The following is a 15622-nucleotide window of genomic DNA, read 5'->3' as shown; positions in this document are numbered from 1 at the left end:
GGGTCCTAAAACCCTGCTCTGCCACTCTATCTCACCGTCTCTCTGTTCTCTTCACCCTCTATTTTGCTCAAGGTCATCTGCCATCTGCTTGGAAATCAGCCAACATCACCGCTTTACACAAAAAAGGTGCAAAAACAGATTCTTGCAACTACAGACCAATCAGCCTGCTCCCAATAATCAGCATGGTCTTGGAATCCATCATCGCTTCCGATATTAAATCCTCCCTTTTCTCAAATGGTTTGATCTCGGATCCTCAATTTGGATTCAGGCCAGCTCATTCTACTCTGGGCATGTAGCTTCTGCTGTCTCAATAATGGATGGAGGTCCTCAATGCCAAACAGGAAATCAGAGCTGTCTCCCTTGACATACTGTATCTCGTGCCTTTGATACGGTCTGGCACCTCACCCTACTCACCAAACTCTCCTCCTATGGTATCCATGGAAATCTCCACGCATGGCTTGCGGACTTCCTCTCTAGTCGTAGTCAACGTGTGGCCCTGAATGGGTTTCTCTCATCTCCCCTTCCTGTTCAGGCTGGAGTTCCCCAAGGCAGTGTTCTGGGCCCTGTGCTTTTTCTGGGCTTCATCAATGATCTCTCTGACTCTCTTGAAAATCCTCTCTATCTCTTTGCTGATGACTCCACTCTCTGCCGCTCCATTCCACATCCCTCAGATCGGCAGTCTGCAGCCTGCTCACTCTCTGCAGACCTGGACGAAATCACAAACTGGTCAAATAAGTGGAACATGTCTTTCAATCCTGACAAATCTCACACACTTACTATGTCTCTCTGAAAAGACCGACTGGACAACCCTCCCATCCACTTTCTGAATAATCCTCTCCAAGAAGTTCTGTCACTCAAGCATTTGGGTCTCACTATCTGCCACGATCTTTCCTGGGAAAACCACATTTCAAATCTGGCCTCCAAAGCCAGTCGCTGACTGGGCATCCTCCGTCATGCAAAGTCCTTCCTTGGCACACCTGAGCTCCTCACCACATGCAAGGCTTTCATCCGCAGCTCAATGGAATACTGTTCTCCCCTCTGGGCCAGTGCTCCTGCCTCACACCTAGCTCGGCTTCACGCTGTTGAAACCAAAGCTTTCAGAATCATTGGAATCTCCCGCGATGAAGCTAACTCCGAGGGCCTTTCACTTGCTCACCGTAGGCAGGTTGGTGGTCTTTCCGTCTTCTACCGACTCCTCTCCGGCCTTGCTTCCCCAGCTCTCTCTGGGCTCTGTCCCCCACATATTCCTACAGGTCGCACAAGATCTGCCAGCAACCCTCTTATGGTTAAACTGCCAAAATCAAGACTCTCTGCTCACCTTCACTCCTTCATTCCTCTTTTCTCCCGCCTCTGCAAAAAAACTCCCCCACTCTTCAATCCCACTCATCCCTCCAGGTCTTTAAAACAGCTGTTCACCACCATCTCTTATCTTACCCCATCCAAAATCTTGATCTTTTCTACGCCCTCTAATTTCACCCCAGATCCACTTTTTTGAAATACCAACTTCTTTCCTGGATGTCTTTGCAGTGTCCTTGTGTTATTTATTTCTTCCCGCCCCCCTTCCCACGCCTCCTCCCCCCAAGCCCTTTCCCTCCCACAGATCTCCCGATGTCCCTGCTCTCAAATGTTGTGTTTGTGTGCTTCCCCTCCTCTCCCCATCTGGTCTACCGCTCCCCTTATTATATGTTTTATGTGTCTGTTTGATTTTTTTCGTGTGATAAACGTTAGCTCTTTCACGAGCCTCGATCCTCTGTACAAAAAAACAAACAACAAATTTTTTTTTTCTTCTCCCATTCATAACCTTGATCTTTTCTACCCCTGTCAATACACCCCAAATCCACCTTTTTCAACCTTCAACTTCATACCTGAAATTGCTAGTAGTTTCAATTTGTTTTACCCCGTGTACCCCTCCACCCCCCCCCCCCTCCCCATCCCCCAGCCTTCTCCCTTCCACAGATCTACCGATGCGCATGTTCTCCACTGTTGTTGTGCCTGTATACTTACCTCTCTCTCTCCCCCCTTGTGTTCTGCTCCCTTTATTTTATGTTTTATGTGTTTAATGTGTGAGCTCTTACACAAGCCTCGAATTTGTATCCATATATATATATATATATATATATATATATATATATATATATATATATATATATATATATATATATATATATATATATATATATATACGTATATACATATATATATATATATATATATATATATATATATATATATATATATATATATATATATATATATATATATATATATAAATAAAATGTAAAAAAGGGGGATTGGTACCCGAATCGTGAAAATCCACGAATGATAAGCAAATCCTGTGAATGTCGACGATAATCCGCGAAGGTCGATGAAAATCCTGGAAATGGCGAGGCAAAATACACAAATGTCAGAAATAATCCGTGAATCTCGACAATAATCCGCGAATGTCAGCAATAATCGGTGAATGTCGAAGATAACTCACAAAGGTCGATGAAAATCCTGGAAATGACAAGACAAAATCCACCAATGTCAGTGATAATCCGTGAATGTCAGCGATTATCCGTGAATGTCGACAATAATCTGCGAAAGTCAGCGATAATCCGTGAATATCGACAATAATCCGTGAATGTCAGCAATAATCTGTGAATTTCGACGATAACTCACAAAGGTCGATGAAAATCCTGGAAATGACAAGACAAAATCCACCAATGGCAGTGATAATCCGTGAATGTGGATGATAATCCACAAATGTCAGCGATAATCCGTGAATGTCGACAATAATCTGCGAATGTCAGCGATAATCCGTGAATCTTGACAATAATCTGTGAATGTCAGCGATAATCCGTGAATATCGACAATAATCCTTGAATGTCAGCAATAATCCTTGAATGTCGACAATAATCCGTGAATGTCGACGACAACTCGCGAAGGTCAATGAAAATTCTGGCAATGACGAGGCAAAATCCACCAATGTCAGCAATAATCCGTGAATGTCGACGATACTCGGTGAATGACAATGATAATCCACGAATGTCAGCAATAATCGGCGAATGTCGACAATAATCTGTGAATGTCGACAACAACTTGCGAAGGTCAATGAAAATCCTGGAAATGACAAGGCAAAATCCACCAATGTCAGCGATTATCCGTGAATGTCGACGATACACCATGAATGTCAGCGAAAGTCCATGAATGTCAGTGATAATCCGTGAATGCTGGCCATAATCCACGAATGTCAGCAATAATCCACGAATGTCAGCGATAATCCACAAAGGTCAGCGAGAATCCACGAATGACAGGGATAATCCACGAAGGTCAGCGATAATCTACAAATGTCAGCGATAATCCACAAAGGTCAGCGATAATCTACGAAGGACAGGGATAATCCACGAAGGTCAGCGATAAATCTACAAATGTCAGCGATAATCCGTGAATGTCAGCGATAAGCCATGAATATTAGCGATAATCTGTGAATCTCGACGATAATCTGCGCATATCAGTGATAATCCGTGAATCTCGACAATAATCCGTGAATGTCGACAATAATCCGTGAATGTTGACGATAACTCACGAAGGTCAATGAAAATCCTGTAAATGACAAGGCAAAATCCTGGAAATGACAAGGCAAAATCCACCAATGTCAGCGATAATCCGTGAATGCTGATGATAATCCACGAATGTCAGCGATAATCCGTGTATATCAGCGATAATCCGTGAATGCCAGCGATAATCCATGAATGCCAGCGATAATCCGTGAATGTCAGCGATAATCTGTGAATGTCTGCGATAATCTGTTAATGTCTGTGATAATCTGTTAATGTCAGCGATAATCCGTGAATGTCAGCGATAATCCGTGAATGTCAGCGATAATCTGTGAATATCAGTGATGATCCGTGAATGTCAGCGATAGTCCGCGAAAGTCGATGAAAATCCCATGAATGTATGCTGCGGCATTGTTTCAATGGGGAAAAGGGGGATAGGTTATAGGTTCCCGGCGGTTCCTGATTCATAGAGGAAAAAATTTTAAGCTTAAAATGTTTTCGACCGCAAATGCACATGATTAGTTTCACAAAAAATGCTTACAAATAAAAACAAAACACAACACCAGGTACCATTTCCATTTCACTGAAGGAATGCGCTTTCTGTTTATTAAAAGTGCTTGACCATCCCGTACCGTGAAAGAAAAAAAAAAAACACAACACCATCATGTACCATTTAATTTTATTATTATACAAACACACGCAACTTTTCAAATGATGATGATGAATTAAAATCCCATTAATGCCTCGAACTTTGAGGGCGACCCAAATGAGGGTGCTGCAAAATAGGAGAAGTAGGAGAAGGTGATAATGGTCTTGAGGTGGAGGGAGCAGGGTGGAAGAAATGTGTAATGGAGAGCTGGCTGGCCGATTGCCGCAGGTTTCGATGTAGCTTTTTGTACGGGAGCAGCACATCATCCAAGCCCCTCTTGAACTTGTGCTACTGTGCCACAACTGCGTCAGCGTCTTGCAACCTGTCGGCAATCGCCCGCATGTCATGCAGCACCTCACCCAGGAACTGGACTGTTCGGTTGGACTTCAGCACCTCTTCCTCATCACCTCTTCCTCATCACAACTCACCTCCTCGGAAACCTTTGTAAAGGCCTCCAACTCGTCCTTGGTGAGTGGGTTTAGAGAACGGTTCAGCATCAAGGGTTACAGCAGGAAGTCCCCTTTTGCATTTGCGTGAATGAGAGGTCCACTCAAAGCCATACTCGTCTGCGTGTTGTCCTTGATCCATATGCTGAGAGTCTTCTCCATCATTTCCATGTGGACATTCCGGACACGGGTGACAACCTTCATAGTCAATGCGGCGCTCGCTGAAACACTCACAAATCGCCTTCTTCTTCTCCCGTATGTAGTAAACGGTGGATTCGTTGATGCCGTAATGCCTGCCCACAGAGGCCGCACTCTCTCCTTTCACAAGCCGGTCGAGCAGCTCCACTTTCTGGCTCAAGTTCCTCACTTTCTTCTGCCTCTTGGTAGTCGACGCATCTCCGGCACTGGTCTTGCACTTGGGAGCCATGATTGAACGATGAGCAGAGCGAGTCAAAAACGCAGGTCAAAGCAACAGGACAAGAAGATAATGATTGATTAGTATGATAATGATAATAATATGGATATTATATATGGATAGATATTGATAATGATAATGATAAGAATGATTGAGACCCAAGACACAGTCTGTATATGTAGGAATGCGAGCATTGTGGGTAGATGCGGGAGGGGTGAATACTCTGCACATTGTTTGTGGGGGATGTTATCGGATGATGCCATATTGAGCCTATCTGCTAATTTCAATAATAGATTTAATGAAGCGTTTTCATTCTATAATTAGTGGGGTTGACATGTTTACGCAGCTGATGGAACATCCCCCGAATAGTTTTCATTGTGTGAAATTTTCATTTCATTGTTTTCATTTCATTCTCTTATGATGCTTTACCGTAAATTGCAAACTGTAATCGATTTAATGAAGCATGGGACATCTTTGATCAAATCGCAAAAATACAGTGAGGTGCATGTGTATGCCGTCATATACTGTGCTTGTGCCAAGTTTGAAAAAAATTGGATGATGCATGGTTGAGGACGTGTTCAAATCGGGGTTTTTACAACTAAAATGGCCACCAGTCGGCCATATTTGATCGCCTCGCAAAACAAAGTGATGTGTAAATGTATACCATCATGTTTTGTCTTTGTGCCAAGTATGAACAAAATCAGTCCATAATCTCCGAGATATGGTTGCGGATGCACAGATGGACGGACGAGACCCAATCCATAAGCCCCCATTTCGGACTAAGTCCAACAGGGGCTAATAATCCTTCAAAAAAAAAACTTGGTGCAATACAAATGACCAATACCAAATTGTAGCTTTATTCAGTGTGGCACTTCAACAGACTATGTAATTTCCATCTTGGTTGCGAATGTTTTAAACTGATGAGCAAAACAATAATCTCTGATGATCTATTGAAATGATCAAAACAAGTGTTAAAATGTACAGTTTAACACTTTTGTGGGTATCCTTGATATATTATCCTCGAAAACATTAAGCCCAAGGAGGTGAGATCACCGCATTGGCCCTTTGAGCTTGACTTCCAACCTTTAGGCAAGGGTGATAATTAAATGATCTCATGTGCATGTAATGTCCAGAATGAGTTAACTATTTCATTGAATCTGTTAACGAAAAATAATTTCAAAACTGAAGGCACCACCAATGATATCCGCCCAGCAGACAACATTTATATCTAACGCTTTGACTGAGTGGTCCTTATCCTGGATTGTGGAGGCATCATGTGAAAAAGAATGATGAAAAATTATGGTAGGGTTCACATTCTGGTTGCTGCTGTTACGTAATACCACTTACCCACTACCTCGAGTACCCTTGGAAGGATACTTGCCACAGGGCACGCGATGTCTGCACGGTCCCTGATAAATACCACTTGGTGGTAATAACATCAGATGAGATCCTTCCTAGTTGGGCCGCTATATTGGTGGAGGTGCCTTTTGTTTTGAAATGTGTCGATTATACTGGCAGGGTGAACTAAATGGCTCTCTTCATGGAAACCTATTATTTTTGCAGGCCACATAACAGGATCTGGATCAGGAGAAGAACCATCAGTTGTTGGTGAAAAGCCTCACCTGCTTGCAAATATGGAGAACTGGGACAAGAATGATGTGTACCATTGGCTGAAAGAGGCGTGCATTGAACAAAAGTATATGAACATGATATACAAGGAGGAGTGGTCAGGTTCGTTCCTGAAGCAGATGAAGATGAAAGATCTGCAAGAGTGTGGAATTCCTCTTTGCCAAGGCAGATCATTGATCTACAAGCGGAACATGTTCCTGCACGAAATGAAAGTTCAAAAGAGCAAAATTTCAACAACAAAAGCAAAAGAGAGTGGAGACGGTCTCCAAATTAATAAAGCAAACAAGATGTGTAAGGAAGATAAACAGAGAGGATTGGATCAGAGTCGGACAAATGATAAAAATGGGAGTGGTGGTACCCATTTAGTGGAGGCAAGTGCAGTTGTTTTGAAGGATGAGACTGAAATGATGGGCTCAAGAAGTTCATCCAAACATAAAGCACAAAAGGCACTTCCTCAAGTACACCATGAGAGTTCAAATTGTGAGATTCCTGTCTCGCAATATGTCCATTGTTCTCCTCATCCATTTGACGAAAGGCATTCTCGACACAGGTACATTCAGGGTAGTGTGCTGCCCACACAGTCCAGAAAACCTAATTACTCTGAGCCAGTGCACGAATACAACCTGTTTGAGAGTCTTGGTGCAGATGCAGAGTCACAAATGAAGAAATTTTGCAATGAGGTGTTCAGGTTTGCAGGAGGATGCATGAACAGACGCACAAAAGGTACAATTCATTTTGGGGTGGGAGATAAGATGCCTGGAAAGCAAGTGTCAAGATACGTACATGGAGAAGTGGTTGGTGTTCAGGGTGATGGAAGCAGAGACAAGTTTGCAGACTGTTTGAAAAATAACTTTGCCAAGTACTTTGAAAAAGATGATGTAGGTGATGCCAAAGATTTTGTGAGGCCCCCAAGATTTATTGAAATTGACTCACAAGCCTCCATCACCCTCAATAAACATGTTATTGAGGTCGATATTGTCCCAAACAGTACAACATGTGGAAACAAAGTATACAAGACAAAGCAAATGGTCTTTGCAGATGGAAAATGGAAGGCCGATAAAGGTCATATCTACGTCAGAGACGGGGCTTCTACCACAGACATATTGGCAAGTAAAAAGGAAACCAATTGCTGTAAGAACATTGAAAAGCTTAAAGATTATGTTCAGAAATGGACAAAAGAATGGCAAAGCAAGGAAGATATCCCAAAGGTTCCAGTAAAGAGGGAAGATGAAGGCCGAAAGCTGGCCATGCTGTTAACAGGAGGAAAAGGTCCTTTGGACAATTCATTGTGCAAAACACACATTCTGGTTGTAAACAAAGCAACCAAAGATCAGCTGAAAGATCTTGAATTTGTGAAGAATATTAACTGGCTCGCTGTGTTGGACTTTGACCCAGAATCTGCTGCATCAGGTCTTTGCAGCATTGTTCGACATGAGAAAGCTGTCGACCTTCGATTTCCACATCAATATGTTGAAAATAACAAAGACATAGAAACTGTGGTTACACACTTGCATCGGCACAATAAAACAAGTTGGATCTTTTGCAATGGACGTGCAGACATGCCTGGCACAAGAGACAAACCAATGGATCCAAAGGAGTTCTTAAAGAAACGCAGCAAGGAGCTCCGGAGCCTTGTGCAGATTATTTGCCAGGAAGATATTACACCAAGTGGAAAATGTGTTGTGGTGTTTCTTGTCTTGTTTGAAGTTCAGGACCTAATTGATCCAATTATGGAAACATTTATCAGTTTCTACCAAGAAAAAGGAGGCCAAGATGATGTGATGGTCATAACGAGTTGTGAAGAGTCTTTTGAGAGTTGGAAAAACATTGCAAAACTTAGGATGACCGAAGAAGACGTAGATAGTATGTCAATAAGCAGGTCGAGCTTGCAGCATGTGAAGAGTGCATTTCCCAAAAAAAAGTCAGGCACAATAAGTGGCAAGCATTACTTGTGCACATCATCTGGAACACATTGCGAGTTGAAAGCTGCAGATGAAGAGATTTTGTCCAGTATAAAAATCTTGTGCGCAAATGAGTGTGAAGGTACAGCAGAAGAACTGCAGAAAGACTTTGAAGAATTCAGAAAGACACGTGAAGAGGCCTTCTATCGGGGTGATAAGGTCAATTCTTGGAATTTTTACTTTGCAGAGAAAACTGGTGACGCATTCATTAAGAGAGACCAGTTTGATTCATTGGTGGAGTGTATTGAATCAGCAATGACATGTGATGTTGCAGTGGTGAAGACGGTAAACATTTTCCATAAACCAAGATGTGGAGGAACAACACTGGCATGGCACGTTCTTTGGCATCTGAAAAATAAGTACAGGTGTGCTGCTGTGAAAGACAACGAGCACAATTACCAAGAAATTGGTAAGCAAGTGGTCAAATTGCTTACATATGGGGAATCTGATCCAGTTGCTTACACTCCAGTTGTTTTGCTCATTGATGACTTGGAAGAGTTTGAAAATGTGAGGAGCTTATCCCATCACATTCGATCATTTGTTTACGAGTGCGGAGGTTCTTTTGAGACCCCGGTGGTGATCATACTGAATTGCATGCGCTCACAGAACCCAAAGGGAAGGCAGGAGAGCAGCATTTTGCAGAGCGTGCATTTGAAGCAGGAACTGTCAGCAAACGAGGAATACCTTTTTGAAGAAAAACTGAAAGAAATCAAGAAGGAACACAAAGAAATCGAAACGTTTCTTCCTTTTATGATTATGAAGGAAAATTTCAGTGAAGAGTACATTCAGGAGGCTGTTGGAAACATTTTGAAAGGAATTGAAAGAGAGACCAAAGACATAAAACTGATCAGCTACCTGGCTCTATTAAACCGCTATGTCAAAAATTCCTGCATTTCAGTGTCCAAATGTGAATCTTTCCTCTTTGGTGTATCAACATTGCGACATGCAATTTGGGGGAAAGAAACTCTGGAAGAGGGTCTCAATTCCCAGGCCAGGCTGCTGCTTCTACATGGAAACAGATTATTTTTTCAGAAGGATGAAGTGAATGGAACGTATGAGTCGATGAGGATGAACCATCCGTTGGTTGCATTGCAAGTCCTTAAGACCCTCAAAGCAGATTTTGCGATTTCTCAAGACGTTATTGCCAAAGATATCTTGAATGAAGATTGTCTCTATGACACAGAAACGGAGCAAGACCACTTTGAGCACCAGGTGAGAAGCATGATGGTAACAAGACAGCGTATACAGCAAGGAGATGAGAGAAACAGTTTATTCTCACCACTGATTGAGGAGTTGAAGGACTACCCACGACAAAGTTATGGAAACAGTGCCAAACGTGTGCTCATTGCTGCTACAGCAAGGTTTCCCAATGATGCAATTATTGCCCAAGCTCTTGCAAGATTTTGTGACATTGTTGAAGGGAATTTTAAAGAAGCCCAGGTTTGGGGCAAAAAAGCAATCGACTTGTATCCGCAAAACTCCTACATTATGGACACCAATGGACATATCTTCATGCATGAGCTTCAGAGCATCTCCGTTCACGAAGACGATGTGCATAAAGGACTGTCACTGCAACAACTGAGCACATCACTGAACTTGGCGACAACAGCATCACATTTCTTCAAACAATGTCAAGAACTGGCAAAGAAAAATGATGATTTCAACATTTCTGGATTTCACGGTGAAGTTAAGACATCTTTGTGTTTCATCGGTTTGCTGAGTTCCAATAAAATGTTTCACAAAAGCAATCCAACTAAGAAGATGACATTGGCGAAGTATCTCAAAGGGGAATGTGATCTCTCAATAATCGCTATGGCTCATGATGACGAGGAAGAAACAAAAAAAACCATGCAAGTTCTGAAACGACATGAATCTTATCTGCAGAGCTTGCAGAGCAGCCTTAAGGAAAACCTGGAGTTCCTGGAAAGCATTAATACATTTTCTAAGGTGAGGGAAAGTGAAGATGAATTTAAAGAAAATATGAACAATTACAGAATAACAACGTACTTCAATGAGTACCTGGAAATTTTCATTAATGACGTGTCTGAGGCAAAAGACATTGGTGCCAAATATTCTTTTCACATCAAAATTGAGAAAATGAACGGTGACAGATTTTCTGGTCTTTACAAGCTTTTACTTGGCGGGAAAGCAACAGACGCAGAGGCCATTGTGAGAGAGTATGAAAAAATAGGCATAACCTCTGACTCTGCAATCCGTGAAAAACAAAACTACGTTTTTGCTTGTGTCATTCTTCACAGCTTGAATAAAAAATCAAAACAACTGCCGTCTTATCAGGAACTGGTGCCGTTGGTGAAAAGCGTGGTGAAGGAGGCCCAGCAGAAAGAATGGACTTACCCAGACCCATTCTTTCTTGGCTCCATATTCTTCTGGCCAGACAAAGACATGATAAACAAGAATGACCTCATTCTCCTCAACAACTGCACTGAGTTGATGCGCCGTTGTTATCGTCTAAAGTTTGGCTCCCTGATTCGCAGCAGACAACCACTGGTCTTGTTTTTTCTTGGAAAGGGAGAGGGCTTGAGCAGAATCTTACCACGGAGCACGATTGACAAAGTTTCAGAGCTGATAACCTCGGAAAAGCCACTAAAACTGCTGTGGAAAAGTGGAGAAATATTTCAGGATGGTAAGGTTCAGGATCTCCTCCAAAGAGTTCCTGGTGTAACCTGCAACGAGGGGCAGAGCATCCGTGCGAACTTCAATCTGCCCACAGACGAAGAGAATTGGCTTCCGACCTTTGTTCGCCCCGTTAGCCGAGGAAACTTTCGCAGAGATCGGATTAACAGGAGTGTTTCATTTGTCTTGGGTTTCTCTCTGAATGGATTTCTTGCTTACGACGTGCAGCCAATTGATTAATCTCTGCTTGCAAGAAATAAAACCCATGTCTGCCTAATTATTTAGACCTCCAATTGCCTTGAAAATGTTTGTCTGCTTGGCAAAATCCCAAAATACATTTTCTATTTGAGAGACCAAATCAAAAAATATATATTTTTGCTTTATTATTGAGCTGGTTGAAGATATTGAGCTGGTTGAAGACTTTATTAACTATAACTGAGAGTAAATGTATATATTTACTCTGTTATTGGTGCAATATTTACTCTTGTGATATGTTACAAAATGTGAATTTTTCTCCTTTATAATTGCAATGGTCTTGATGTCATGTGTCACTTATTATTCAAACAACTGATGACATATTGATGCTGTTTTCTAATCAGTGATTTTATTCTTATGTTATTATTTGTCCTTTTTCCAAGATCAAGGTTCTTGGAAGAGCGAGGTGACAGATGGTATGAAGAGTTGGGCTGGGGAGCAACACTTGGCCACAAAGCAAGGGAATGAATAATTAGGAAGAGAGAGAGAGAGACAGAGATCAGGCAAGAAAAACAACAAACTGCAAGTGAGGGTTGACTAAAGCAGGATCACTAGGAGGTAAGCCCAAGATTGCGGATAAGGATAGGGGATGACATGAGATGACAATGCACAACCTGCTTGAAGCTCTGGAGGAGAGAATGGCTTAGGAAAACCTCAAGAACACAGGTCCACAGATGGGTTCAGCTTGGATTTCACAAATTTAACGAGAAGGGGGTTACTAGAAGAATGCATCCGTGCTGAGCTGCTCGGGTGGGTCAGGAAGTTCATGGAACAGCGGAACAATTCTTCTCATCCTATGGCATCTCATCATCATCATCCCTCACTCGGTCATCATTGTTCTTTGTTCGATCTACAACTGAGACTGCTGCTGTTGTGCGATACACAATGATGATTTTTCCACTCCAGTTTCACTCCGGCTCCCTCGACACAAGAGGTTCTGACATATTGTCTCAGACACTCCTCTCTTGGAGTGAGGATCATAAGAGATGTACAGCTAAGGGCCTTGTGTTCAAGGATAAGAAAAGACAACGTTAGATTTCTGAAGTTATTTTTGTGTGCCAGTTGTTAATGATTTTTTTCTTCATAACTGGCATTGTTAACTCGTGTTGTTTCCCGGGTAACTGAATAATTAGCCCGTCCCCCCGCGCAGTTGGAGATGAGGTTTTGCAATCACTTTTGTGTGTGTTGGTTGTTATCTCCATTTGCGGGTTTCAGGAGGTGGAACTGAGTCCTCCCAGGTCCCAAAGTATCCACCTCCTCTCCAGTAAGGGATCAGAGTTCATGGAACAAACTGTTCTTTTTCAGAGTTTTGTTCCAAGTTCTGTTTTCAGGAACGTCACCGAACCCCGGATTGACTCCAGTTGTCGTTCATTTGTGGTAATATTCCCGGGGATGGTTTTTTAAATCTCAGTGAGGTTCTTCTTCCTCATTCCTTTTGCACCAATTATCACTGGTACAATTTCGATGCTCTTCAGCTTCCAAGATCTCTTGATCTCATTTTTGAGATCCTGGTATTTGGTCATTTCATCGATTCCTGCTTTGTTTAGGCCAAAATCGCTGGGTACTGATATCTCAATGGTGTGTGTGTGTGTGTGTGTGTGTGTGTGTGTGTGTGTGTGTGTGTGTGTGTGTGTGTGTGTGTGTGTGTGTGTGTGTGTGTGTGTGTGTGTGTGTGTGTGTGCGCGTGTGTGTGTGTGCGGGCCATTATGTGTTTACCATTGAAGCTTTTGTCATCAAATTTTCAACAAAGCTTTATTATGAGAATATGGAGATGACAAATTCATAATTTTGTCAAAAGGTCAAAGGTCGGCATCACATAAAATCGTCAATTTTCATCCAATCAACCTGAAATTTTTAGAATCTGCATATTGGGTCACTGAATTGGTTCACCGATCAAAAGCTAGAAGCCAATTGGTTTTCTTTTAGATCAAAAGGTCAAAGGTCAAGGTTGCATAAAATCATCGGTTGTCATCCAAGTGACTTGAAATTTAAGCAGGAGTTTATTGTGTGACTTGAAATTGGGTCGCTGAAGCGTATTATGTTGTTGTAGAAGAAGTAACTCAACTCTTCAGGTTCGTGAGCTTAGACCATTTAATCAGACATTCGCATGTGAAGAGATTATTACAGTGCAGTAAAAACCAATAGGTAATCCAGCAAAATCTCTTGTCGTCATGTCACAGGGCAAGCATTTTAAACACTCCTCCTTTTCGAGGAGGGAGAGATCTGGATCGTGAGGTCATGGGATTTGGCGTCAGTGTGTGCCAATGAGGAGCCTTACTCTTCATGTTTTGAATAACAAAGCCAGAGTTCCCAGACTATTTTGTGTAAGCAGTCGAAGAATCCGGGAGCAGCTCTTGGAGAACAAAGAGCTTGTTTCCGATGAAGAGCAGGAAAAATATGTAAACTGGTTCTTTTCCCAGCATTTCCAAAGCTCAGCAAGTGGTTTTGAGGTGAAAAGGTCAACATCGCCTAAAATGGTCAGGTTCTTTTTGTATTTTTTAGCTGTTTTTCATCATGTTTAGTGTTTGGAAGAAGAAGTCTGAACATGAAGTGGATGCGAATGGGCTTTGCATTTTCAAATACTTTCTATTTGACTATTTTAATCGCTTTGTAATCTTGGCTTTTAATGAGACTGGGAGGAGGTGAAATAATATTGTTAAGTCAAAGGGGGGGAGAAGGGAGATCCTTACACAGTATGTGCCAGTTAGTATGGACCGCGTGCTCGGATAGGCTATCTCGCTTTCCTTTGTAATTGGACTCTGTGTATTTTAAGTTGTATTGTTTAGCAACGTCCACAAAGGGAAGTGGTGGTGTCTCCCTGGAGATAGCTTGGAGTAAGTTTCTTTCAGCTCTTTCACGAGCCTCGATTCAGTATCGAGAAAAAAAAGAAAAGAAAAAAAAGAAAAGTGTCCTTTACCAACTTCCTTATAATGTCTTATGTCGACTTCATTAGGGACCATTCCGCTCGGGTCTCTCATGATTTGGGGGAGCGAGGGACCATTCCGCTCAGGTCTCTCTTCTGATTTGGGGGAGCGAGGGACCATTCCGCTCAGGTCTCTCTTCTGATTTGGGGGAGCGAGGGACCATTCTGCTCAGGTCTCTCATGATTTGGGGGAGCGAGGGACCATTCCGCTCAGGTCTCTCATGTGATTTGGAGAAGAGAGGGACCATTCCGCTCGGGTCTCTCATGATTTGGAGAAGAGAGGGACCATTCCGCTCGGGTCTCTCGTGATTTGGGGGAGCGAGGGGCCATTCCGCTCAAGTCTCTCATGATTTGGGGGAGCGAGGGACCATTCTGCTCAGGTCTCTCGTGATTTGGGGGAGCGAGGGACCATTCCGCTCAGGTCTCTCATGATTTGGGGGAGCGAGGGACCATTCCGCTCAGGTCTCTCGTGATTTGGGGGAGCGAGGGGCCATTCCGCTCGGGTCTCTCGTGTGATTTGGTTTATCTTCGGGAGTTAATTAATTCCCGGTCTGAAGACACCTGTTCATGACCACTGAACGCAATAATATTATTAACACCCATATACCTCCTATTAATGCTGTATATTTACTATACCTGCTAGGTGTGTTCTTATCCTTTGAAGAAGTAATCCAACATGATGTAACAGTATGTATGTATAAGCATATTGTTGTTTATTTGCTGTAAATGCCATTTTTCTCTTTTCAAACTTTTTGTGAACTTCTTTGGCATCCCATAATGCTCTGTTCCTTAAGTTGGACATGTACATAAATCCATAATGTTGTAAATCATACAAGCATCGAATGTTGTTTACACTTGGTATTGATTTATAAAAGGTCTCCAATAAAAAACAACTTGATTTGCTTTGTGTTGCATTCCTGTAATTCACATAATAAAAATATTCCCTTTTTAAGGCCATTTTCCCTGCTACAGCAGGGGTTAGCCTTGCGGGTCCCATGACAATCATCATGGTTCCCTTTTTGAGGAAAGTGACTGGGTGATGTGCAGTGTTAGAAATGTACCAGACGTAATGCTTTGAATTTAGACCAAAAAGTTCAATTTTTGACTCATCTGACCACAAAGATTGTCAATTTTCCACTTGCCTGCAGTATAATTAAGATGCTTTTTCACA

General features: G+C 42.3%; 1 protein-coding gene across 4 annotated transcripts in view; it reads left to right on the top strand.

The window, feature by feature from the left end:
- The window catches only part of LOC137439152 (sterile alpha motif domain-containing protein 9-like), a 56492-nt gene extending 41138 nt beyond the window's left edge, over positions 1-15354 (top strand). For 3 of the 4 annotated variants that reach the window (XM_068134876.2, XM_068134877.2, XM_078767845.1), the window contains one exon: positions 6613-15354. In XM_068134876.2, coding sequence (XP_067990977.2) covers positions 6684-11513 — 4830 coding nt within the window. In that variant the 5' untranslated portion in view covers positions 6613-6683 and the 3' untranslated portion in view covers positions 11514-15354. The remainder of the gene's footprint in view (positions 1-6612) is intronic. The other variant, XR_013621282.1, reaches the window with a different exon arrangement.
- The last annotated feature ends 268 nt before the right edge of the window (positions 15355-15622 follow it).

This window comes from Myxine glutinosa, chromosome 13, assembly GCF_964187855.1.
Source record: "Myxine glutinosa chromosome 13, kmMyxGlut1.1, whole genome shotgun sequence".
Taxonomy (NCBI): domain Eukaryota; kingdom Metazoa; phylum Chordata; class Myxini; order Myxiniformes; family Myxinidae; genus Myxine; species Myxine glutinosa.
Note: the sequence above shows the minus strand (reverse complement) of the source record. Positions and strands in the feature narration are given on the sequence as shown.